At 48.1% G+C, this 25,755-nt stretch overlaps 4 protein-coding genes across 8 annotated transcripts; 2 read left to right on the top strand and 2 right to left on the bottom strand.

Moving 5' to 3' along the window:
* The first annotated feature begins 331 nt into the window (after positions 1-331).
* On the top strand, positions 332-2,985 carry dtymk (deoxythymidylate kinase (thymidylate kinase)). Its single transcript, XM_018731035.2, has 5 exons — positions 332-552; positions 854-962; positions 1,359-1,449; positions 1,551-1,748; positions 2,387-2,985. Exons 1-5 carry the CDS (start codon positions 423-425, stop codon positions 2,495-2,497), a joined length of 639 nt encoding a protein of 212 aa, XP_018586551.1. The 5' UTR covers positions 332-422; the 3' UTR covers positions 2,498-2,985.
* A 36-nt stretch (positions 2,986-3,021) lies between these two features.
* atg4b (autophagy related 4B, cysteine peptidase) lies at positions 3,022-9,461 on the bottom strand. 4 transcript variants are annotated; one of them, XM_018731248.2, is made up of 13 exons: positions 8,979-9,460; positions 7,734-7,835; positions 7,510-7,581; positions 7,247-7,345; positions 6,876-6,977; positions 6,356-6,428; positions 5,987-6,066; positions 5,636-5,841; positions 5,143-5,221; positions 4,909-5,054; positions 4,400-4,456; positions 3,866-3,959; positions 3,022-3,678 (listed from the first exon to the last, which is right to left on the bottom strand). In XM_018731248.2, exons 1-13 carry the CDS (start codon positions 8,986-8,988, stop codon positions 3,323-3,325), a joined length of 1,476 nt encoding a protein of 491 aa, XP_018586764.2. In that variant the 5' UTR covers positions 8,989-9,460; the 3' UTR covers positions 3,022-3,322. The 4 variants fall into 4 exon arrangements, with proteins under 4 accessions (XP_018586764.2, XP_018586765.2, XP_029104904.1 ...); XM_029249072.1 differs by having other exon boundaries at positions 3,516-3,678; positions 3,862-3,959; positions 8,979-9,461; XM_018731249.2 differs by lacking the exon at positions 8,979-9,460 and having other exon boundaries at positions 7,510-7,628; positions 7,734-7,813.
* Positions 9,462-9,654: 193 nt separating this feature from the next.
* Positions 9,655-13,890, top strand: thap4 (THAP domain containing 4). The gene is given in 7 exon segments (XM_029249073.1): positions 9,655-9,873; positions 9,876-9,894; positions 10,608-11,350; positions 12,302-12,458; positions 12,553-12,662; positions 13,164-13,267; positions 13,365-13,890. Coding segments are annotated over 7 exon segments (1,305 nt in total). The 5' UTR covers positions 9,655-9,818; the 3' UTR covers positions 13,482-13,890.
* A 63-nt stretch (positions 13,891-13,953) lies between these two features.
* On the bottom strand, positions 13,954-22,754 carry boka (BCL2 family apoptosis regulator BOK a). Of its 2 annotated transcripts, XM_018731251.2 has the most exons (5): positions 22,506-22,754; positions 21,627-21,936; positions 20,219-20,347; positions 16,694-16,857; positions 14,594-14,803 (listed from the first exon to the last, which is right to left on the bottom strand). In XM_018731251.2, the coding sequence occupies exons 2-5, from the start codon at positions 21,847-21,849 to the stop codon at positions 14,678-14,680; spliced, it is 642 nt and encodes a 213-aa protein (XP_018586767.1). In that variant the 5' UTR covers positions 21,850-21,936; positions 22,506-22,754; the 3' UTR covers positions 14,594-14,677. The 2 variants fall into 2 exon arrangements, with proteins under 2 accessions (XP_018586768.1, XP_018586767.1); XM_018731252.2 differs by lacking the exon at positions 16,694-16,857 and having other exon boundaries at positions 13,954-14,803.
* Positions 22,755-25,755: the final 3,001 nt, after the last annotated feature.

Genomic DNA, 25,755 nt, shown 5'->3' on the forward strand with positions numbered 1-25,755 from the left:
TCATTCTTTCCAGACACCTGCAGTTCAAGCTGTATAATTATCATTCACCAGCAGATGGCGCTGATCAGTAACACAAAAAAAGCATTAAATTGAGTTATGGGAATTAAACAAGTAAAAAAAAAAATAACCTGTCACGCTTTATAAAGGGACAACCACCGAAATAATACATTAGTCTGTCATGTGAGCTCCCACACTTCATTTTTACTAGTAAACTTTTAGTATATTTTTCAAATAAACAGAGTATTTTAACGGTTATGTATAATCAGAATTCAGAATTCAGAAAAGCGCAGCGCACACGTCGTACGTCCTACGTATTTCCGGTGCACGTACGTATGCGTCGCTGGAAAAAAGGCGCGTTGTTCGCCTGGAAGTTGCTGTAGCGTTAGAAGCGCAAATTGAGAAATTGAAATTAGGATTAAAAAATGACGGGCAGAAGAGGAGCTCTGATCATATTAGAAGGGGTGGACCGGGCCGGAAAAACAACGCAGTGCACGAAGCTGGTGCAGGCGCTGCGGGCGAGGGGACGAGCGGCAGAAATGATGAGATTCCCCGGTAAATGATCTTTTTTTCCTTCTGTTTGAGCAGCTACGCAGGATACACGACTGACGACACGTCCGTAGATACCGCTAGTGTTGTCGGCCCTGTTATCTTGTGTGCTACTGTGTATTGCTGTGATTCACATCATGATTGGCATTTTCTTCCTCCAAACACACACACATATTGGCTAAAGCCGCTTCTAGCGGGGTAGTGGCGAGCCGGAGTCTAGCCCGGCAACACCCCCCCCTCCCATAAAGAAAGGACTACAAATACCGTGAGCCTCTGCGGGTCAATTCACGATTCTTCTTTCGCACAGACCGGACCACAAAGATTGGCCAGATGATCAGTTTGTATCTGGAGAAGAAGATCAACCTGGAGGACCACACCGTGCATCTGCTTTTCTCAGCCAACCGCTGGGAACTTGCGTAAGACCCCCCATTTGAACCCTTTACCTTCACCACAACTCTATAACGTTTTTGTATTGCACAGCAGTACTGAGTACAAAGTGTTTAGTTCAATTCAACAGCTCGTGTCCACAGCGATTGGCAGCACTTTACCCATACAGCGGGGTATTACTACTCCTGCAGAGTAGAATTTGAATCGAGCCCCCTTCGCTTGCCTGGAAGTTGACTATGCTGCCAGCAGCTCCCTACAGTTACATTGTATTTGCAATCACAGTTTTCTATGCAGATGTGCGCATTTAGTCATTGGAACAATTTGCAAAATGCAGCAAATGGAAAATGCTGTTTGAGCCCAACGTTCACCTGCCTGTATGCTGGACAGTGCTGGTAATTTTTGGTGTGTCTGACTCTGCTCTCCAGGCCTCTGATCAAAAAGAAGCTGGAGCAGGGTGTGAGCCTTGTAGTGGACCGATACGCCTTCTCGGGAGTGGCTTTTACCAGCGCCAAGCCGGTAGTCCTATGTTTCTGCTCAGTTTACTGGTAGGGAGGGTTAGTTCTCCTCCTTTTTTTCTGAACAAACCTGAAATGAAATGGCACCCTGGCTGCACGCAGGGCTTTGGCCTGGAGTGGTGCAAGAACCCAGACGTGGGGCTACCCAAGCCGGACCTGGTCCTGTTTCTGCAGCTGAGCCCAGCGGAAGCGGCGCGACGGGGCAAGTTTGGAGACGAGCGCTACGAGAGGACCGACTTCCAGAAAACGGTGCTGCAGAGGTTCGAGCAGCTAATGAAGGACCCATCGGTCAACTGGCAGGTGGGACATCTTTGAAAGATATAATCCCGTCCAGGTCAGAGTTCACCAGGAATGTTTAGATCTCTCTAGATCAGGGGTTCTTAACCTGGGGTCCATGGCTCCCTCGATAATCCTTGGGTGAGTTTTAGGATGTCAATGAACTACAGGCCTGCTTTGAAGATAATAAAAGTAAAAAAAAAAATCAAAGGTATTTCTATGCAATTAGACTTATGATGTAAATGTAGGGGGATGCGATGGCACAGCGGGTTTAACTGGGGCCTGCTCTCTAGTGGGTCTGGGGTTCGAGTCCTGCTTGGGGTGCTTCGCGCAGACTGGCGTCCCGTCCAGGGTGCGTCCCCTCCCCCTCCAGCCTTACGTCCTGCGTGGCCGGGTTAGGCTCCAGCTCGCTGTGACCCTGCTTGGGACAAGTGATTGTAGACGTGTGTGTATGTGTGTGTTATAAATGTAGGTGCAATGAATTCAGTGCAATACTGTTCTCCAGTGTATGTACATTTTTCTAGGAGGGGCCTGTAGTTTTCTTAAAGGGATCTGGGGGCAGGAAACTGTGGTCTATATGTATAGAATTTCTACATTTGGCACCACTGTAGTATGTATTTACTGTTACTTTCAGAAGGCTTGCTTTCTGAATTTTCTTTCAGGTGATAGATGCTGCCAGAAGCATAGATGAGTTGCATCAAGAAATCCTGAGACACAGCGAAGCTGCTATCGAGCAAGCAGCAAACCAGCCTGTAGCAGAGCTATGGAACTGAGACGCCTCCAATTAGAAAGGTGCGAGTCGGGCTGTACCCAATCACAGAGCAGTGGAAATAAGGCACGTCCAATCAGATGGCAGTACGTTGGATGTCACAACACCAAGTCTGTTGTGTCTTTCTTGTGGAAGGATGATAATTGCAGAATTTAAATTTGGGTCCCCTTAGTGAAAACTGGTTGGTGGGGTTATTACGATTTAGGTGGTGAGGAAGAACACACATTCTCGTAATGATTTTAGCAGCTTTTTATTTTATTAAGAACACAGTGAATTACAGATCAGCTTCACAATACTGTATTTCAGACAGATTTTTACAGTTGTCTTATGTTTTCATTTTTCTCCACTACATTTTTTAAATCTGCTAAATTTGTCTTTAACAACAGCTTGTGAATCATTTTGAACCTCTTTCAGATCTGGTTTTTATATATAGAATTCTGTATAGATATATTTGACCTTGAATATCTCCAAGCTGTAAGGTAACAACTTAAACTATTTTCAAAATAAATACGATTTCAAAAATGCCATAGAAATTAATTATTTTAATAAGGCGCCAACACATTGTCTCCATAGCATCGATAGTAATTTTTTTCAAATGGGGCTTGAAATGTTACTCGTATGTGGCATTAAAGCAGAGATTGTGGCCCTGCTACTTCTTTCCCTGAACAGAAAAATGGTCTTCTGCGCAGCGTGTGTGTGGTACTCAGAACAACTGTGTCACTCTGCTTGCATGGCCAGGAATCCTAAATCCATCCCGCTGTCCACTCCCTGCCCTCACAGGAGACAACGCCTGCAAAAGGAAGTTTCAGCTGGACACAGTAATGCTGCTCTATGTACAGCAATAAGATAAAGCACAACTGTCACTTTTTGTTTTTTTGTTTTTCATAGAAAAATTACTAGTACGTAGTGTGCAAATTGTAAACAAAAGAAAAACAATGGTAGTTCCACTGTGCCTTTTTTCCACAACATAGGGGTTGATGGTGCATGTGAAATAAAGAGTCTGTAGCTGGTTGGAGGAAGCTTCGCCTGCTGAAGCAAGCAAGGTCGAGGGAACCCCACTCTCTCTAGCCCAAAAAAAAAACCTCTTCCAATCTGCAAGTAAAAAGCACTCTTCACAGCGACAGGATCTCAAACTCCTCATCCTCAGAGTCAAAGAACCGCTCCAGCCGGTCTGAGTCTGAGAATCTGGAAGGGAGAGAGAAGAGGCGTTCCCTATCGTGTTTCCTCCACATAAGAAAAAAATTAAGGTGAAGCTCTTCGCAGAAACATTTTTGAACTCAAAATACGAAGTTTTAGGACACTTAAGTAAAAAGTTTGTTTCTTTATATATGAAGCTGGTAAGTTTTGGTAGTCTGGGGTGTCAGGCACTGACCGGGTGTGAGGTTGAGCACATCGGCGTTGGCATAATGGGACGGCTGGCTGTCCACCAGCTCAAACATGGGCAGCGCATCTCGGTTGCAGGACAGCTAAAAGGATCAGGGTGGGAGGTAAACTGTTACAGGTGACACCATTCAACTTCTCTGACTTACAATATAAAGTTCCTGTGAAGCATCATGTTGCACTAATTTGCATAACTAACTGAGCATGGGGAATAGGGTTGGGCAGGACACAAAGTACAGAAAGTCATGTGCAAAACCTACCAGAACAATCTTTCAAATAAATGATATTCAGATGAACTGATGATTGTAAACTGCCCTTCACTGTGTGTGTTGCACAACTGTGGGAATGACTGTAGAGAGTTAAGTGAAGTGATCCAGCACTGTAAGCCATGCTGGACAAAGGCATCAGCAAAGTACTAGTTGATCACGTTGGCTTTGATAAATGACTAATTGTAAAAGCAATATATGACAGAGTGGATTAGGATGTCCGCAGGCCAGTTGTGTGTGTTCCGTGAGATCCAGCCCACCTTTCGGATGCGCGTACACCACTCGTCAAAGTCCTCCTCCGTTCTGCAGAAGAACCCCTGTTGGTGATAAACACAGAAAGCCCGTTAAGTCAATGTTTAGGTTTAACATGATTAATCATCTCAGATTTTGTCTGCTAAAGTCATACATATTCATCTACTGCGTCTGTCCAGCATGTCCTCAATTCTTCCAACATATGTTTCCTTCCTTTTAATACATAATTAGCTCTTCATCCTTCACTCTGGGAGACCTGATTATGAACACCCATTATGGTCATTTAAAAAAAAAAAAAAAAAAAAATCGTGCTCTTTTCACAGAAACAAGAACATCTGAAAACATCTGATCTTGAGTTTGTCCCCAGAAACATCTATTTTTGGCTCCTGTATTGACAGGTAATGAATAACACAGAGCTCAAATCTATGCAGCTAATTACCCTCCCTTGCCATTCCTTACAGTTACCCCTCTTGAGGTTTACAGTCTGTTACTCTTGGGGGGTGGGGGGCTGGTGTACCACTGCGATGGAGGGGTCCAGCTCCCGGATGTTCATGCGGCATGGGGGGTGCTGACAGTGGTAGGTGTCGTCTGGGACCTGGCCGTCATCGGATGGCTCCACAGCCGGCTGGGTGGTATGGGGGTCCAAGTAAATGAGCTCCTCGCCTGGTGGGAAGCACAGAGGCGATAGCACGTCGCTGCCATGCCACTCAAGCCTTCACAGACGGACAGCCCTCCTAAGTGCAGCACTCACCCACAAAGCCGATGAAGTAGTGTGCGCTGTTAGGCTTCCCTCCGATCACTCCCAGGGACTGTGGGAACATGAAGCAGTGCTGGACCAAGCACAGGGGTCAATACCGCATTAACATTTCATGTTGTGTCCACAATCATTAGCATAAAATAAAAGTCTTCCTGTTCTTTATATTCCGGTATCTGCCTTCAGGCATGAGCCACATGTCACAGCAGATGACACAGTGGTTAGAGCAACTGCCTTGCAACAGATGGTAATGGGCTCAAACCCCTCTTTTTGCAATACCCTTGATCTCAAGTACCAGGAATTGATACAGCAAAAATTACCAACCTGTCTAAATGGTTAATCGAATTTAATTGTTTATACACCAACAATGGAAGTTGCTTCACTGGAATGACTGCATAGTAATAAGGAATTATGAGGGTGATGTGCTGCCGAGTCCAGGTTTCTCCTAGGTCTGCGTGTGTGTACACGTGTGCATGGGGGTGTGGTCCACCTTCAGCGTCTCCATGTAGGCCTCGTTGATGTCGCTCAGGCCCAGTCGCAAGGGAATAAGCAGGACCAGGGGTTTCCACAGCACCGTCTCCTCTACCCCCATGGCGCAAGCCCCCTCCAGGCAGCCATTAAGCCCCCGCTCTCCCTCCAGGTCGGCCTCTGCACAAGCTCCTCCGGCAAAGTCCAGCCACGGCATGCACAGTCGCTCTGAGGAGGATGCAGACGACGCACCATCGCTGGACCCATGGGACTAGTTTACTGAAAGCCGACCCCACCGATACTCGTACTGTGTCTGGGGCTTTTCACGCTAATTCATTTACAACTTTCTAACACAGGCATCCGCTGCACTCACTGATCTCCTCGATGACCACAGTGTTGTCCATGGCGACGTGTACCGCCATCCGGCTCCATGAATCAAACACAGACAGCTTCCTGAGCGAGGGAGAGAGGCGCGTGGAACCGTGAAACGCAAGGTCCTCATCTGTCTTTGAGAACGAGTCGCAGCAAAGACATTAGGACTGGTGAAGGTTTCAGTAAACAGGACGATCAATAGATGGGTCTCATGCAAAGTACAGCACTCTGGTTACAAAAAAAAAAAAAATCAAAAAAATCTTGAGTTTAAAATATTTAAAGGGGTTCAATGTTCCCTGGTTAGCAGCTGCATCATCTTTCACATTTGACCCGAAAAGAGGACACCGGGCCGAGGGCGGCGAACACTCACTTGAGAACCTGTGCCACTGTGTTCGGCCCATACCACTGCCCGATAGACTTTCCCTCTCCAACACCCATCTGGGCTAAAGGAAGGCAGCAGAGATGAGAATCAGCACAGTCTGTCCTTCTCATGTTCTATTTAAATCAAGGGCCCTTAACGTGGGGTCTGTGGAGCCCTTGGGGGCCGACGGATGAGCTTCAGGGCGTCTGTGGAACACAGACTTACTTTGAAAATGACACCAACTCGATAAAAGTTTAGGATAAAAAGGTTACTATGCTGTTATCACCTATGACACAATTCTATGTAAAGTTAATCCATTTTCAGTGCAACAAATACGTTTTCCACAAATTACGGACATTTTTATGGGGGGTCTTTAGCTTTTCAGATACCTAAAGGTGTCCGTGGCCTAGAAAAGGTTTGAAAACCATCCGATTTAAATTATGACGTTCTCATGTTTGTAAAAGGAAATAATTTGGGCTTCGAGACTTTGTAACACTGTAAATGGTAGGAAAGCGGAGTCTAAGTGTACCGATCTGATGTATGGAATAGTAGCTGTCCTTCTTGTCGATGAAAGCGTTGAGGATGCTGACATATTCCTCTCTCTGTCGCTGGCCCCGCTGCCACCTCCAGTCTGCATCGGACAAAGACAGATCTCCCAGCATGCACCGCACAGCCCGTTTCGGTCGCGGCGCTGACCGTAAGAGAAGCCAAGTCACCTGACCTAAATGCCTTTAGCTGCAGGAATCCCGTAACTCTTTCCCTTCACCTGCTACAATCTCACACTAAAAATTCAGAGTCGATGTCACGGATAAGGATGAAGGGTCCCTTTAATTGTCTGTATCAAAGAATGAAAATTACACGCACGTGGTCGTGCTGATCAGGGTGTTAAAGAAGAAATACCTCGGCCTAGATGTCTGCAGAGCAGGGCCTCGGCCAAGATCATCTGACCGCAGCGAAGCATGCATCCCCACCCTGTGTCCGACGTGGGGCCCGTTCCTCCTGCGGCAAGTACGTGCGGTTAGAGAGCAGATTAGTCTTTCACACAAATACAAACACGTTGACAGAATGGTTTTCGGCGTTTCTGTCTCGTTCAGGAGAACATTCCAGAATTTACATTCCCTCTTTAACGATGCAAAACCTAAGGGGTGCTGATGTTCACTCACCAATTGGTGGGAAGTTTTTTCTGTAGGTGAACCACAGGCGGGAGGAAATATCGGAAAGAATCTCATCTCTTTCTGTAACATTCAGGAATCGGCCCATGTTTCAGTTAGATATCTTCGCACTTGCGGTTATACAAAAAAACAAAACAAAAAAAAAAAAATCCAAAATCCAGATTACGATATCAAGCTGTGGCTGCACACGGTTACTATTAAGCGTCACCGCTAACCTGTGAGAGCACTGAACTCTTTGCCCAAAATCCACACCGGATCTGCAGTTTCAGGGAACTCTTCAAACTCTCCGAAGAGCAGTGTGTCGTACGTCAGGGTAGCTGACATATACAGTATTAATAAATACATCGTGGGGGGGGGGGGGGGGAGGGGGAAAAAAAAATAAAAAAAATCAATAATGGCATGAAATCCCATTTAAGACTCAATAACAATAAATTATGTACAATTAGTGTGATGTTCCTTCGCTCCATAGCTTAAACATGAGCCTGAACAAGACTAAAAGGTTTTATTAAATTGCTTTATTAGCCCAGTCATCTGGAGCACAGGTTATAACAACCTGCAGAAGGACATTCATTGCAGAATCTGTTTCCTGGCACAAATTTCACCCTCAGCAGAAAAATAACTATTGAAAAACCAAATACTGTTATATTATGTTTATGTACTCTGAAGGTTTGTTAGGTACTTTATTTTAACCTGGAATGTGCACAACTTTCCTGCTGAACACATGATCTACGTCATAGAAGACAACAGCGAAAATATGCTGATAGATGCTGCATCCTAGTCACTTCCCTAGGTCACCTACTACATCTCCATCTCCTCCGAACATATCTACAACCTTCTGAAGACATGCGCCTCTCCAGAAGGTCAAATGAAACATTTCAAAGCAGACAGAAATTAAGGTTTCTATTGCACAGATGATGGATGGCTCTTCTATTACATCTATATCTAAAGATAAACGGGGGGGGGTACTTCAAAAGATTTTAACCTTTCCAAAAACCCAAGTTATCTATTCTGTACCACATGACAGTGAAAACATTGGGGTTTTTAATTGCACAAATGGTGGCTGTTGTGTCACCGGCTCCTGGCTCTTCTACTACATCTATATCTACATCTACAACACACACAACGCTGATCAGCACAGCATCCGACCTGCGAAGTGATGGACCGGGACAGTGTCAAGGACAGATTATTCCCGTCATTGCAACAAAAAGGACACTTATTTCTCAGAATTTGTACAGATTTCCCCAGAACCCAGAGCAGAGAATTATTTATTACTGAATGAATCCCGAAACAACTCTACCAAGACGCTCCATACACACTAGGCTAGCAGAACAAAATCAGACGGTATCTTTCTGTTTACTTGCCCATTAATCTTGCTGGATTTTTATTGTTCTCAGATTATCACCACGCCACTAACAGAAAAATAAATGCGCATTATTGTTTTATTTTGAACGCTGTCTTACCTGCATCCATTCCGCCAATGACTCACCCTACCTTGCTGGGTGAGGAGACATCATGTGCTCGGTGGGTGGAAACGGGCACAATGATTTGTTAAAGACACGACGGAAAAGGCGGGCTTATCTTTGTCTTAACCAATCATAGTGCTCATTAGGCAAGCCGTCGACTTCCTCTCCAATAAAAAGCAATTTTTGAAAGCAACGTCGGAGAGGAAAACAGGGAGAATATTCGTAAACAGGAAGTGCAGGAAATTTTCGGGACGGCAAAACGTGTCCCATGATCGCGGTGTCCGCTTACCGTATTACCATTGCATGTTACAGAATTGTCTTCTACACTCAGTGCGGATCATTTTTGCTGTTAGTTTTTCCTCTCACTATTTACGCAAACAGTGTAACGGAGTGTAGGAATAAACTTCCATTTTTAGAAGAAATTAAACGTGTTTACAGTGCAGAGGTTCTTCTGAAACATTTTATCTTCCATTCCCATTTTATTGTACAAAAAAATCATTTACATGTTGGAATGTTGAGTCTCCGCACCCTTACTTCAACTCTGCATTTACCATAATTTTGCTTTGCAATTGTTATAATTACACTAAAAAGTATTTGATTTAAGATATGCTGTAATAAAGCTGAAGACTGATCGAATGCATCCGAAGTCTGAAAATTCTGACCAGTGAGTGTTTCAGACGTAGTGGCCGCCATTTTGCTGTACGTCACAACAACACCTCGCAGCACGCAACAGGCCGCCATTTTGATGTACGGCTCGCAAACATCCTCCAGTCTTTTTTGACTGTACGTTGGAATAAAGTTAACTGTCCTGGTCTGTGACAGCGGAGGGGAGGGAACATGGTAATCTCCTGCGTGGCAGTAAACTGCACTAACCGTCAAGGGAAAGTGGATAAACTGAGGTATCATTCCATAGGTAAGCTCGTTGTGTAGGTTTGATTTCAAAATCATCGAACGAATTTCATGTCTTAAGATGGAAATATGACACGAGATGGACCTTTGGGATATGAACGCAGCTTTGTCGCCTGTACTTAAGGTGGACGTATGTCGGGGATAAATGCCAGTGAACATTGTGCAGCTGAGTGCCCACATAGTTTAGGATTAGAAGCTTCCTGGGTTTGGCTGCGTGTTCCATGTGAGAACAGCAGGGGGCGCTATATGTATATATAACATTGGGAACCCAAACACATTCCAGGGCTCTGGAAGTACACCATGTTCTGCTGAGAAGTGTCCAAAGGCCTCTTTTGGTTTCCAAATAAACATTTCCGATGTATGCTTCCATTATTATGAAGTATATAAAAGCCACGTGTACAAAATGGGCTGTTTTACATTTATCCGATTCTTTTCTCCCAAGCAATTGACAGCGTTACTTGGAATTATTCACCCATTTATGTATCTGGGTAATTTTGCTGGTAAGTACCTTGCTCAAGGGTACTCTGTTTGGAGGGGGGATTTGAACCTGCAACCTTTGGGTACAAAAGCAGCGGCTTTACCCACTAGAATGCCAGCTGCTTGTCGGTTTATCCCTTAGTGTCATTCATTGCCACTATACCTGCATAGCCTCTGAAGTAGTTTTTCATTGCTCTGGTGTAACTGACTGCACTGCGGACCGTTCCTCGCCCCGCCCAGGTTCCCAATCCACAATCCGAGACGCCTGGCCAAATGGGAGCGGGCCGTGAGGCGAGAGAACTGGGTGCCCAACAAGTACTCCTTCCTGTGCAGCAAACACTTCGCGCCGGACTGCTTCCTGCTGCGCTGTGACGACCAGCACCGGCAGCTGAAGGCGAGCGCCGTGCCCACCGTGTTCGACTTCACCCCCAAGGACAGGAGCACGGGGGGCCACCTGCGCAAGAAGGTGCTGAGCACGAAGGTGTCGGAGGAGGAGGAGGAGGAAGAAGAAGAGAAGGTGGTGGTGTCACGCAGAGGCCTGGTGAGGGACATGAGCATGAGCCCCAACCAGGACGAAGAGGGTACAGAGCCCAGGGGTTCTGAGCACATCCCTGAGGTGGTGGGAAACCTGCCCCTCTCTACTGCGGCACAGCAGGTTGCAGGGGAGTGGGTCCAAGATGGGGGCCTGGAGGAGGCTTTCGAGCCCTCTTCCCGCACCCTCATCGATGCCCTGCACTCGTACAGCAGCTGCTCTCGCCCGGAGCGCCGAGTCTGGGTCGGTGGGCATCGAGCCCCGGGGGAGGTGGCCGCTGTCAAAAGCGAGCTCGGCCGGGGGCCTTGCACCAAGGCCGAATGTAAGCACGGCCATTATTATAGATCGAGCCGGAGCCTGGCACGGCGGTTGCAGCTGCAGAGGCGGGCAAGGTGTCTCCGTACAGCGGTGCGGTTGAAGAGGTTTAGGACGTATGTGGGAGCTGCACGAGGTGAGATGGGAAGGTCAGGGAGGGTGGAGAAGTCGGATGGAATGGGAATCAGTGCCAGAAAATGTCTGTCTGTCTGTCTTTCCACCTCCTCTAATAACAATTTTATTAATGTACTGACACCTGACTTTCAGTGCTTTTTTTGGATTTTATTAACTGAAACAATAAGCGTTCAGATTGCTCTCCTGTATTATTTTTGATTTTCTTTAGAGTATGCAAGGCTTCTCTTCCGTTAATGTTTATCGATGAAAGACTACAAATCCCATAATGCGGAGGCCAAAAGACTACATAACCCATGATGCACCACGCTAGGGCGCCGTGTAGGAACCTGTGCCAGTATATTTGTCCTCTAAACCGGGTTTTGTCGCATTATGGTTCCCTGCTGAGCGTCGTTGTTGAAAACATTTAACTGCGACGATTTTTTTTTTCTTAAATTTTTAATTTGTGTAATTACCATTCGCGGTAGTAATGACGTGTCCATTTCAGCATTCAGGTAAATTATTACAACAAACACAGCAAAAAACTAGATTGTTACTTGTTCTTGGTCGTCATGATGAAGTCGAGTGTGGTCGTTTTTTTGTTTCGTTCTAACGTTTTGTCGATAATTTCGGTAATAATGGAAATATTAGTGCACTGCTGCATTTAACATGTATCATGTGTGCGCTAGATTATATATAATAATATTCATGTTGTCAGTGTGAAAGTGCGGTTTTTGAACACTGGATGAATTTAAGTCCACGTAACTTCTGGTCATTAAATACATGTCTATACTGTATAGTATACAATCAGCTTTAATGTGGCATATATGTGGGATTTATTGACGAATTGGTTATTTCCGGATTGCCTGGAAATGTGGACAGGTTTAAAAAGCCATAGCGAGCGAGCGAGCGAGTGTCTGTCTGTCTGTCTGTCTCCCTCACCTTCCTCCCTCACCTTCTGGCTTTGGCTCTGCAGACGTCCCTCTGAACCCGGCCGTCCTGCCCCTCGACTGGCTGCTGGGCTCCTGGGAGTCGGACGAGCCCGGCGAGGGCTCCTTCCCCACCATCCCGCCGTTCCGCTACACGGAGACGCTGCACTTCTCCCACGTGGGCCAACCCGCGATCAACTTCACGTGGGTCCCGCGCTCGTGCCCCGACAGGCCCCCCGGCGCCACAAGCGCCCGCTGGCCGGCGGCGTGATGCAGAATTTCCGCTGTCTGCCCGCAGGTTCAACGCCTACCACTCCGAGACAAAGAAACCGCTGCACAGGGAGTGTGGCTTCATCCGCATCCAGCCCGGGACCAACCGAGCGGCCTTCATCATCGCCCAGAACTCCGGTACTCAAACGAGGCCTTTCGCAGATTCCAGGTTTAGCCACTTTTGAATAATGATGTTACCAAAGAAGGATGTGGTGGGATACGACGTGAGAGTGGTATAAACGGACACAAAGTGCTCTGTTTGCTTATTTCAACAGAGTATTTAGGGTTTGTCACATGGTTTAGTTGTAATGCTGGGCAAAACCCACCAAATATAAATCTACACAAATTTAATTTTCTTCTGTGTTTATATTTGGCTAAGAGCACATCTGTTCATGTGATGCAATTTCAAAAATCATAAAAATAAGCTTTGCGGCAGGAAGGGTTGTGGTGAGCGCATCGCTCGGTCCTCAGGGGTCTGGAAGTTGTTTTCCCAAAGCTTATAAATTGCTTTGTTTTTTTTTTTTTTTTTCTATAGTAAGTTGCTTCACCTGGCATTTGAGATGTAAATTAGGGTATATTAAGCAGCCCCCAGGTTTGGCCATTTTTACTGGAGTTTGTTGTGGATGTGTTTATTTGTAGGCCTGGTGGAGATTGAGGAAGGAGAGCTCTCCGGTCACCAGCTGTCCCTTCAGAGTCAGGCCCTGGCCAGGATGTCCTTCGCGAAGGAGCCTCACGTTCAGCAGGTCGGGCCCAAATCAGAAGATGTGAAATCTGTCTGTTGAGCATGGTTTTTTTTTTTTCTTTTCTTAAAATATTTAAAAAATCTTCACCTCTTTTTAGATCTGCAGACTTTTCCAGCTGAGAGCGGACGGCAAGTTGGAGCAGACCGTTTCTATGGCAACGGGGGACCAGCCCCTTACACAGCACTTGCACATCACTTACCGCCGGTCTTCCTGACGGCCTAGCGGTCCGAGCAGAAAACATGGCATCCAGAAACTGGGCAGTTCGTCAGGTCACTGACAAGCGTCTCATCTACTGTAACACGTATTTCCTTTGCTCAGGTAACCGTTAGTTCTGGGTATATTGTGGCCTCTGTCGCTCATGTACAGCTCCTGCTGAGTGTGACGGTCACGCATTTTCAACCTTCTTTCTCCTTAGCCACTTATTCACATGTAGACACGCTTTGGAAATTTAATGATGAAATATTTCTTAGATAACATCCATCAGTAAAAAATTACAATCCAGACTGACTTTTTGTGTGCTGTAGTTTCAGCTGCAGTTCTCTGGAACATTTGAATGTTTTTCATCATGTGTGTTTGTCATTGGATTTCATTGCTAGTTCATGATTTCTATTAAAAATTTCTGGCTAATTTTGACTTACCAAGCTTATTTCATTAAAATAATGTAGGTTAAAGGACAGTTTGCACAGGATAGCTTTATTGCATCAGACAGAACTTATTTTTAAAATGAAGTTTTATTGTGAAACTGCTGCAAACCATAAGAATGAATCTACAGTAATTCCCAGACTAAAAGGAGTGAAAATAAGGGTGGGGATGCCACCAGTCCCCGGGCTGCTCGCTGGGAATGACTCAGCAGCTCTCTGGTGCACAGGAAACAACGGTTGGCTTCCACCTTAAGGCAATTACTGCTTGTTGTAGCATTTTCACCAAGACAGCAGTCCTTTTCACTGCATACTCTGCAATAATAATGAGCTAATAATAACCTTTGGGGGGGTGCAGAAAACACCAAGCCACCAGTGTATGCCAGATCTGTATAAACTGCCATTATCTCTTGGCTGATCAAAACAGTTCAGTCCCAAGTGTCCTGCTTTGCTTAAACTGTCTGTGGCAAGGGCTCGTCCCTCTTCAGGAATCCACTGACTCACAGGAAATCAGGCACGGATATGAGCTGCATCTCCATAATACTGCAAGGGTTCGAGTCACATACTGTTCTCCTTACACCAGGTTGACTGGAGCTTTCAACCCACGTCGGTGGAAACAGAATTATTTAATAACTGAATGGTAAGGAGTTAGGCAAGGGTTGCCATGGCACTGGAAGCTGCTACGGCAGTAAAAGTTCTCCAGAACCATCGGCTCCCCCCGCACGGGGAAGGCAGGCGAGGCGAGCCGTTCGACAGCCCCCCGGTCCCTCGCTCAGTGCTCCCGGAGCAAGTAGAAGACGACGGCCTTCAGGAAGTGTCCGCAGGTACAGGCAGCCGACACCAGCCAGTGAGAGCGGAAACTGGGGTCCGTGTTCACCACGCACTTTGTGATGTCCACCTAAGGAAGGAGAAGAGAGGAAACGCTCTTCACGTGGTGCCCGTGTGCTTCTACGAAGAGGTTAAGGGCCCAGCCTTCAGCAGAACAAACGCTATCGACAGACACTTTGAGCATATCTTCAGAAAAAGAGGAACAAAAGCCGTCAGACAGCTTCAAGTAATGCCTTCCAGCTACTGTCCCCAAGTACAACTCGCTGTTTTTGTTAGAGGTCCATTACAAGAGGAAGTACATACCCTGGTTGCAGCCAAGTATGCAGCTTGAAAGCCAAGCCTAACAATTCCCTTTATCTTAATGCACACTTGGACCAGCAGGGCTAGCTGTTACTTAAAAATGTAGAAGGAAAACAAGTTTGGGGTTTGCGGCAGGATTTCACACTGCAGGGTGTCCTTCTGCATCAGCTCTTCACTTTTCTCTTAGAGAAGACTCACACCAAGATGCAACCACAGATGTCGTCTAGCCTCGAACCTTGTGCACCGTCCAAAGGTACCAAAAATCTTTTAAAAAATACTTATGTTGTTGCTGCAGTGTGGTAAGATACAAACTATTATGTAGAAGAAACAGCACGTACACAGTTCCTTCTCAATGAGGAGAGGAAATAAGGAATTCGTGCAGAAATACAAACAGCCGCTCGCTCCGTGCACGTCGTCACGATAAAATCTGTACAAAAAAAACTAACAAAGTGATGAATACGACTGTTGTCTCTTCTTGGAAGGGCGGCGGTGGCTGGTTATGCAACGGGAATTTGACTGGGGTCACCCTCGTTCTGCAAATGCCCTCTCTTCGGTGGTGATGTAACGAAGGGATTCCCGGATGCAGAAATTTGGTCTCCGAGAGGCTCTTGAATTCTTATTCGCCTGTCTTGCTTTGACGGCTACTAGCGCGTCCACTCTGAGGCTGAGCGAGAGTCCCACGTCTGCAGAAAGGCGGCCCTCGCTTCCCCTGCCACTTTCTCACTCAGTCTTTACGAAAAAAGGCTCCTTTCCAAGAAGACTGGTCTTGCGATGATGAAATCATTCCACAGCTGACAGCCACATTGACTGTATTATACTGCTGTGGTGGTGGGAGTGCAATGTGGGTGGGTGAATGGTTTTTCTCAAGCCCAGTGGCCACCCACTAACCACACCACCGATAGAACCAGCCGTGCCCTGAGACAAAGCAACGTTTGCGGAGGTACCCAAAGTAGAGCAGGATTAAACTTGAGCAAATGCAAGGAGATCGATGGCCTTTCCTGCCCCCCAATTTGACCCTCGAATGCCGAAAAATTCAAAACCAGTGACACCAAACAAGCAAGTCATGCAAATCACCTGAAACAAGATGCCAAAAATAAAGACCAGTAAAGGTCAGTTGAGTCTGTGGGTGACCAGTCCTATAATACAAGTCTATCGAGTACCGAACGGAGAGCGGCTGCCTATCAGCGACTGTTTCATTTACTGAAACATTTTATTTAGGGAACATTTTGTTTGCCATTCCATTCAGTTTTTTATGGTGTTTTTTTTTTTGGTAAACAATGCCTAGAATGTGAAAAATGTCAGTATTCTGGTGGTGCAGAAAAGAAAAAGGAAAAGGAGCGACAAATTTAGAAACGAAAATTTAACAACTACTGATTTTATACTAATATTCTATATTAGTATTATTCTGTCATGAATAATGTTTATTAAAAACACAACAAAGCCCAATTTTACATTGTAACATTCATGCATTTTAATTGTTTATATAATACAGTATAAGGGGGTTTGCGACTTACGACAAAGTCCACTTAACAACAAGGTCCTCAGATCGGAGCCGTGTCGTAAGCCGAAGACCCCCCGCCAACACCCACTCTTACTGCGTTTTCTCGGTTTAAATCTGCGCGGCCCATAACTACGAGGCTCACGAAGAGTCCTTACTCACCCATCCTCCTCTCCTCTTCAGCCACGTGACCAGGCTCTTGCTCACAAACTCGCCCAGACAGTCCACGATGGTGTGCACCATGGCTGGGTGTCCGTGCCGGACGCAGTCGACGGCCAGGGCTCCCGCCACGGCGTACAGCGACACCACCTTCCCCCACGTGATGCCTGTGCGGATCGGGAGGGCATGGCGTTGGCGCGGTCCGGCAGCGACACGCACGGCCCCCCGCCCTCCCCCGCAGCCCTCAGAGATGACAGACAGCGCGTGGGAGTGTGCACGCAACAGCAAATAACGTGACAAAACGGCCTCATTAGGTGCAACTCCAGCGGGGCGACACCGGAGACGTCATTAACCTACTTGTGACCCGTTTCCCGGGCCTCGAGTCCAATACGGAACACGGTTTGGTTCACCCCCTCCCCCGCTCGGGTTGAGCCGCGGGCCGAACGTCGCGATGCGACAAGTCGATCCTACTTCCCTTTGCGTCTTGCGTGTTGGAATGGCGCTAAACATAATGATCGCGTTACGTTTCGGGCCCGGTAAGGACGCAGCTGAGGCCGGCGAGTGACTATCAAAAGCAAACATCCAGGTGGCTCAGCCTCCCGCGTTCCCCACGTTCGCAGACCAGAGAACCAACGGTGAAACGACGTCACGGTCGCCATCCCGGGTCCCCCGTAGGGAGATGACGGGCAGATCGTGGGCACGGAGCTACGTTCTCACCCGGGGCTTTCCCTCCTCCCGGGGGCCGTCGGACCTCAAAGGTCAAGGACCTAAAAGTCCCGCGTGTCCGAGACTCCCTTCTTAATCCACGCCTGACTGACACCGTCATAAACCCGCGGTCACATGACTCACATTCATTTGTTTACTAGTAATGTCCCACCAGTAAACAGGACCCTATCGGGGCGGCTGGTACCGCTCTTGTTAGACCTTTGGATCTGAAGGCTGCGGGTTCACATCTCACCTACTGCTGCGGTACCCTTGAGCGACGTATGCTCACCCTAAATTGCTGCAGTAAAAATTACTCTGCTGTATAAACTGGGTAAATAGCTGTAGGTACCTTAACATTGTAAGCGGCGCCTATATGAATTAAAGCACACCAAGAACACGAGATACATGTGATAAAGTAAACAGAGTACACGGGATACTCAAAGACCGTCAGCTAGTCCAACACCGCTGCCTTCGCCAGAATACGCTACAAACGGCGGTACACAGAAGCGATGGGGAGATGATTCTGACAGATCATGCAGTGAAATTGGATGGTGGGAGGAAACCAGAGCACCTGGAGGAAACCCACACGAGCAAGGGGAGCACGCGTAAACTCGACACAGGCTGAGCAGGGGGGTCGAACCCACACCCGGCTGAGCAGCCCAGGTTCTGTGAGGCACCCGGTGCTACCCGCTGTGCCACTGTGCGCCCTACTACCATTACTAGTATGATTCTCAATAGGGTGATTAAGGGCAGAGTATCGGCTAAAAACGCATCAGCGAGCGCTTCATCTCTGAGCCCTGCAGCCGAGAGGCGGGTCTCCCCGTATCCAGGCCCCTCAGCTGTTCCCTGGGCAACGGGGGAACAGAAACACGTCTCCCGCCGACACAGAGCTGTGACACCTTCCCATATTTGGGTAAAAACCTCTCCTACTTTGTATTCGCTTCTACTGCCTGCTTGACATTTTTTCCCCGCACAGTAGGTGACCCGCACACACGCGGAATGAACTCTCGCACTTTCCGGAACTTTCTCCAGGAGAAGCCAAGCTGTTTCGAAGCTCCAATTCATTACAAGCATATGATCCCTCATAGGGTCCAAAGCAGAAAAAGGCGGGTCTTGAACCTCATCAGAGCCACTTCATACCTGCTAAGGCCCGATTATCCATTTCCACCCAAAAACTCCTCCCGAAGCAAGAATTTAGAGTATTTGGAGCAAACATTTTGGGTGAGAAACCCTAAGGGCTCCACTGTGCTCCAGTAGCTTCTCATCAGAATTACCAGTGGCTGTCAAAACTGAGGTTTGTTGGGTTCAAATCCAACATCCTGGTGCAGGGCACTCGATGAAGGTACTTACCCCGAACTGACACGGTAAAAATGACCGAGCTGTAGGAATGGGTAAAGCCCTGTACAGTATTTGCCCACATAGAGGTGCATTTTACAGCGGATCAGTTCAGGTCAAGTACCTCCCGAAAGGTACAACATCCGTGTCCCTCTGGAAACCTTCAAGCTGAGAATTCCGGGTTCTTAACCATTAAGGATGCGAGAGCAGAACCAGAGTGACAAGGTGAGCGTGTCGCGAACGACCCTCAGAGGACGACTGACCACCTCTGGAGCCGGAACGCCAAAAACATGGGGGGGGGGGGCAGGACTCGGCCCGGAGCCCTCCGTTACCAGAGTGAAAAGCTCAGACCGGTCGCCTCCCTTTTTAGGGCAGGTTCAGGTGGGGTCGAAGACGCCCAGTCAAAATAAGAGTCATCGCGCCTTCAGCATTGCTTCAATATGTCATCATCGTTTCGCATATTCGCAATGTTTTGAACGCCATACCCCCTTCAACCCAACCCTTTTTGTGACCGAAGGGTTCCCCGTGTCCTCTGTTAACCGTGGCGCAAACGCGCGAGGAACGCGGCTGAAGCACAGCGCGAAAGGGGCACCAGGGGGCGTAGCGGTTAGAGTCTTACACTTGAGGGATGTGCGCTTGGATCCGTCCTCCTGCTACAGAACCCCAGTCAAGGTTCTCACCCTGAACCGATAACGGTAAAAACTACCCAGCTGTATAAATGAGCAACTCGCCAAGTAGTTTAGCGCGGTAAAACTCGGCCGAGCGCAAGCGCTGAAGGACCTCGCTGAAGTTATGATGAAACCGGGACACCGAGGCCCTTTCGTTTCGTCCGTTTCGCTCTTTGAGGTTAACGTGTTTACACGTGTTAACCGCCGAATGGATGCGCTGCCGCAACAGGCAATCGCCCCGAGGCTCCCGAACTGGTTCTTGGCCAACGGAGGAGGGAGCGCTCCCCCCGCACTCAAACGCGCACGCCTATCTCCGGGGTGACTCCGGCCGCCGCTCGTACCTGCGCACCGCTCCCCCAACCCCCCGGCGGCCGAGCCGGATCGCTCCCTCGAACCGCACGGAAACAAACGCCCGATAAAGAAATGAGAGGAGTACAGCCGGCCCGGGGGGGTCGGGGGGGGGTTTGAAAGCCTAACTCTTCAGAACAGTCAGTTGAGCTCCCTGGGCGCCGGGAGTTTGTTTACGCTGCCGAGATCCCACAATGCTCTTGGAATTCTTCTGTTATGGTCGCGGAACTCCGGCGTGGCCAAAATGTGAACTTGAAAACGCTGTCGCTGGGGTTATTTTTGTCGCGGTCGAAGAATCAAGTATTTATAAAAATGCAGTCACTCAAAGGCAGCCAATGGGAGCCGTCCGGAGCGCGGCCGAACCCGTGGACCTGATCATCTTTCAGGGCATCTCCACACGTTGGTTGGTTGGTTTCAGAGCCCCCCACCCGCCCACCAAAGCCTCCCCTCAGCACCCCTGGAGCAAACTCACCTGTGGAGAAGATCTCCGTGGCCACAGCCAGGTAGGCGTCCGACACCACGCTCTCGGAGGCCACGGTGATGTTGAGCTGCCGCGCCACGTTGCGGTAGACGCTGGGCCGCAGGTACTCCAGCTCGTCGCCTGCATTACAGCGAAACGAGGTAAACTCGGTTACTTCGCCGCAACCGCGCTCCAGCGGGTTCCCACGTGCCCACGCGCCCGTCGCCGCCGACTGCTCCGCACCCTGGTACGCGAAACCGAATAACGCTGAGCGGAGGAGTTAAAAGTTTCAAAACGGCAAGAAACATTTCCCACCAAGCAGCCGGTCGAGCCAAGACTCAAGTCAAGGTTCGCAAACAGCAGCAATGAAATATGGGGTAAATAAATACTCATGAGGAGCAGCAGGTGGCTTAGTGGTTAGAACACCATACTGCATTAGAACTTGGACTTGGGTTCAAATCCCACCTCCTGCTGTAGTGCCCTTGATCAAGGTACTCGCTCTGTACCGATACAGTCAAAATTACCCTGCTCTATAAATGGGTGAATCGGTCTAAGCAGCTTATCGTTGTAATTCGCTTTGGAGACGCATGTCAGAGAAATAAATAGAGTGGAAAGTTAAGGTATAAAACGTCCGGCTGCGAGTATTTGAGCCGCGCACTGTTCGCACGTTGCGTTCAAGTCAACGGGAGCTTCGGATTCAGAAGAAAAAAAGAGAGGAGAAATTTACTATGGGCATCGGATGCGTATTATGGCCAACTGAGCAGCAGCGCCATCCACAAGTGGTTTCACACGAGAAGTTCTGGGCAGAAACTCAAAACGAGAAAGAGAGAGAGAGAAGCAGTGTGGGTGGCAAGAGGGAGGTCACTGGGGAAACGTTCTTGGTTTCCCAAGTTCCCCCACGGATGAGGCAACCGTTCGGGCCGAACGTCTCAAAACACCGGGTCGCACAAGAACCACCGGGCCGATGAGTCGCTTTGAGAAGATCGGTCCCCCAGCGGGAGAGACGGAAGGTGCGAGCGGCACCGGCGGAGACTCCGAACGCACAAAGCCATCGTGTCAGAGTGGTACTCAAGTCAAAGCAGTTGGTCCACCTGAGCCGTAGCTCATGCCTTCACTAAAAAAAACACCACACACGCTCAGACGCAACAGGAGACGGGAGTGCGATGCCATTAATAAAGTGCCGCATTTTTGTTAACTGGATTATAGCCTGAAAGTACCCTGGTACTGACCGTTACCGAGAACGCGGCCCGTTTAAACCCATTAGCTGCCTGACGAGAGGACGGTTAAAAACTCAACTCGTGGGTTCAGAAGGACAGAAGAGCAGCAAGTCGAGGGCACGGTTCAGAGGGCGACGTGCATCGGTCCCGAGACACGTTAGATAAGGAGCGACTTCACTCGCCCAAAGCCACCCTGTTCTTACCTAACCAAAGCAGCACGGAGGAGACCTCTCGGAGAGACCCTCCCGACCCCGAGAGGTTCTGGTCGGGTTTGGGCCACCCGATGTTGGCCCGGTTCAGCCTGGAGTGGATGTAGTCCCTGCACAGCGCCTTAGCCTGGGACACCAGCTCTTTGTCGGTGGGAGAGCGGTCGAACACCTCCATGACTTCGGAGGCAAACACAGAGGAGCGCCGCAGCATCTCCATGCCCCCCTCCCCTCCTCCGACGCGGTGGGAAGCGCCGCAGCAGATCCAGAAGAACCTCAAGGAGCCGGTCTTCTGCGGATCGCCGTCCTGCAAATTCAGATGAGACCCGGTGACGAGGGCGGCGAGAAGACGGGGACCGGGGGACAAGCGGCACCGTGAGCCTCAATACACGCGTCCAACCACCTTACACACGTACGCGGTCCAGCTCACAAAAAGAGGATCGAGAAGACAGATCTCCAGTGTGCTTCCAAAGTTGACATTTTGGCCACGCCACACTGGGACTAAAGGGACTCTTCTGAAAATAGGGGATCATCCCAGTGTAGAAACTGCTAGAATCAACGATGTCATTTAAACCACCAAACTTGGCACGAAGGGAAAAAGCCAAATGAGACCAGTTTACAGCATCATGATGCTTCTTCACTTCAGACGTTTAGAGGGCTGCACGGTGCATCTGAGCAACAAGTGATGAAGGATCCTGTAAAGTGGGGGGCGTCACTGTGCTGCGAAGCTACGCAATAAATATGAAAGAGCATGAAAGCTGTAGCAGAGCAGATGAACGTGGAGAAAATGTGAATAAACGGACTTCCGCGTGATGCGCCGCGGTTTAATACGGACGGATCCGATCCGAAGGAAGAGCGAATGGGGTCGGAACTCACCTTCGGTCCACTGACTGCGCTCCCTGCTCCGGCTTGTTGTTTGACTGACAGATGCGGCTCCGGCAATAAGAACGGATCAGTTAAGGAGGATCATCTGATCGATCGATCGATCCCGGTCTCTGACTTCTCAAAGTCCAAAGAATAGTCAACGGAGAGGATTTCAGTGAAAAGCAACACGCTGCTGTGCGATCGATCGCGCCTCCGCCTCCGACTCCTCCTGCGCTGCGGGGAGACGAGCGGCTCGCGGCGGCGGCGTCTCGCTGAGCTCCTCCTGTCCGCGCGCAGCAGCTCGGACCTCAGCGGAGAGACGCGCTTCTCAGCGCCGATCGCTCCGGAGCGCCTCCGTGTGATTCCGAATCCTCCGCCTTAAGCTCCTCCCCCTTCGCTCGAGGCCAGCGGGGAGTTCCCTCCCCACACACACTCGCACACGCACACACACGCCCACAGCGCTTAGAACTGACAGCTTACACTTAAAAAAAAAAAACAATGCACGCAACAGAACTGTACCCATAAACACCTAAAAATAAAAGTGCATAAATCAAAGCAACAGCGAACGCTCGAATATAACAATGTACAGTTAAATGTAACACTGTACATATCATATGAATATAGAAGTGTGCATACACTTGAATATAACAACGTACACTTGAATATAACAATGCACACATAAATAAAAATGTACACTTAAACATGACAAGGGGCATAATAAACAAATATCCAGGCAACAATGAACAAAAGGACAGTCCACACAACAACAATAGTGTCGTGTGTATTTAAAGATGACAATGTGCACTTAATGCACGGGAATAAATAATAATAATGTACACTTATTAAAAGTGACAATGCAGTAATGCGCACATTAAAAGAAAATAATGCACACGTTAAAATGGCAACGGAAGTGTGTGTGAACCACGTGGTCGCACGAGGGTCCGAAAGAGTGTATCACTGCAGATCAGTGGACTGTTTGAGAGGAATTAAAAGATCAGGGATGTTTCATGAAGTTTCCACAGGACATTTTGGGAGTGTGGACTCATCAGGGGGAATATTATTATACCATTATTATTATTATTATTATTATTACCAAAGTGTGTGACATTTTGGGCCTCCGTTGGCCAAAGGAACAACACACGTGAGCCTGTTGTACTTTTCTTTTATTTGAAAATGAAGGAATTATCAGTGATTAAATTAATGGCACGTTGGAAACTTCCTCTGAGCGACGACTTTGTGTTTATTCTGTACGTTGATCCACGTGGTTGACGCACCTGCCCGGTGTAAAAGCGAACAGGTTTGTACCCGCTAACAGGAAAGTGCAGCACAGAACAATAATGCTCGTGTTTTTGTCTTTCTTTAATTGGAATAATATTGCGTAACACCCAGTGTCTCAAGTCTAACTGAAGGACTCTCCTGTTGCCATAAATGCCACCCTTTTGTTAAATAATAGGGAAATTGTGATTCACCTCCCATTCAAAATAGAAGCTCCCTCGAAAAAAATTCCCCTGATCTGTGTGTTCCGAAGAACCGACGGACTCGTTTGAGGAAAGTAATTGATTCCAAAGAAGCAGCAGATTCCCAAACAAACAAGGATGATGTTAAGAATTACACACACATTGACTGAAACCGCTCGTCCCAAGCAGGGGTCGCGGCGAACCGGAGCCTAACCCGGCAACACAGGGCGCAGGGCCGGAGGGGGAGGGGATGCACCCAGGGCGGGACGCCAGTCCCTCACGAGGCACCCCAAGCCGGACTCGAACCCCAGACCCGCCGGAGAGCAGGACCTAGTCAAACCCACTGTGCCACCGCACCCCCTGTCTGTTAAGAATAACTGATCATGAAAATGTAAATGTAACAAATATTAAAGGTCATGTTGGCTGTACATTTAGAGATGTACAATACAGAAAGAAAACTGGGGGAAAGCGGTGGAAACGCAGGTTTCGATCCATTTGTTGGGGCAATATTGGAAAAACACACACACACACACACATACAATTTCAGGAGGCAACAATTAAGAAACACACATACATAATTCCTTGAGGTAATATTTAAGAAAAAAAAAAATCACACACACATCCTCTGATGATTTACTTTAAACCGCCGCAGCACTTGAAAGCCCCTCTCGGACATTTGTATTTACAGGAATGGACTGGGTCACTAACCCAGGTGCGTGGTCTCATTTTAGGAAATGTTCGATAAAAACAGCTCCATTAAGATGCCGTGCTGATAAAAATCATAAATATAATGTTGGCATTAGAGCAACTACGCGTGGATGATGTGTAGGGCTGCGGTCCCAGAGTTTCCTTGCTGTCACTTAGGCACCGAGTGCACGACAGCTCTTCGCCTTGTAACACACTGCGTGCGTGTGTGTGCGCGCACGCGAGTGTGTTATCGATGCAGATGGGAAGTTTCCTCGAACACCACAGAAACACCAACAGAAGGTGAGATGAAGTAATCCTAAGGAAACACGCGCAGCAAGTCGTCTCCCTTCCGCTTCACCCACAGTTTGGGGAGCTGGAGCCTGAGCTCAGAACTGAACCACAGGCCTAAAGTGCGCAAACAGATAACACTGTGTGTGGTTATGCTAAGTTTAGCCGTGACCTCAGAGACACACACTTTCATCACGGTCGTAAGAGTCTTGGAGGAGTGACACGGTCATATATGCTGTAGTTACCATGATCCTCTGCCATTAAAAGGTACTTCTGCACATTGTCTGTACATGTGAAAAACTGACACCTCAACTTTACTTTTACATACCGTATCTATATGTATCAGGGTCATTTTTACCTTGATCTAGGGTACTACAGCAGGAGAGGGGGTTCCTCTGCGATTGTAGTATCCTCAGATCTGCAATGGCTCTGCTATTTGTCGCATTGCCTTGTACTTGGCTCATTTCGGTCTGTAAGACCTGGTAAAATTGTGTTTAGTTAGTGCAGGCGAAGTTCATCGAGTGAAAATGCATATAGTAACTTCATCCATCCATCCAATTTTAATAAGCATTTGTCCTGAGCTGGGTCGCGGTGAGCTGGAGCCTATCCTGGAAGCAAGTGTGAGGAAGTGGGGGGGGTAGACCCTGGGAGGGATGCCAGTCCATTGCAGGGTACATATAGTATCTTTGAAAGAAAATAAATAATCACTTTGTCTGCTTCACACAGCCTGAGCTGTTTGGGAATAGGTTCGAATCCAGCTCAAGGTGTGCGGAATTTGCATGTTCTGGCCATACCAGAACGAGTTTCCTCTTGGTGCTCTGGTTTCCTCC

The sequence above is a fragment of the Scleropages formosus genome, chromosome 25, assembly GCF_900964775.1.
Source record: "Scleropages formosus chromosome 25, fSclFor1.1, whole genome shotgun sequence".
NCBI classification, from domain to species: Eukaryota; Metazoa; Chordata; class Actinopteri; order Osteoglossiformes; family Osteoglossidae; genus Scleropages; species Scleropages formosus.

What these genes read in the sequence shown, in the direction of transcription:
- dtymk (XM_018731035.2), top strand. Translation starts at nt 423, where the DNA reads ATGACGGGCAGAAGAGGAGCTCTGATCATATTAGAAGGGGTGGACCGG. An exon ending in AGAAATGATGAGATTCCCCG is followed by an intron (nt 553 to 853) that starts GTAAATGATCTT and finishes TCTTTCGCACAG; the next exon opens with ACCGGACCACAAAGATTGGC. An exon ending in GCCAACCGCTGGGAACTTGC is followed by an intron (nt 963 to 1,358) that starts GTAAGACCCCCC and finishes TCTGCTCTCCAG; the next exon opens with GCCTCTGATCAAAAAGAAGC.
- atg4b (XM_018731248.2), bottom strand. An exon ending in TGTGGTCATCGAGGAGATCA is followed by an intron (nt 5,842 to 5,986) that starts GTGAGTGCAGCG and finishes CATCCTCCTCAG; the next exon opens with AGCGACTGTGCATGCCGTGG. An exon ending in GGTGTACGCGCATCCGAAAG is followed by an intron (nt 3,960 to 4,399) that starts GTGGGCTGGATC and finishes TGATCCTTTTAG; the next exon opens with CTGTCCTGCAACCGAGATGC.
- boka (XM_018731251.2), bottom strand. Translation starts at nt 21,849, where the DNA reads ATGGAGATGCTGCGGCGCTCCTCTGTGTTTGCCTCCGAAGTCATGGAG. An exon ending in CACGGAGATCTTCTCCACAG is followed by an intron (nt 16,858 to 20,218) that starts GTGAGTTTGCTC and finishes CGATCCGCACAG; the next exon opens with GCATCACGTGGGGGAAGGTG. An exon ending in TGAAGAGGAGAGGAGGATGG is followed by an intron (nt 14,804 to 16,693) that starts GTGAGTAAGGAC and finishes CTCCTTCCTTAG; the next exon opens with GTGGACATCACAAAGTGCGT.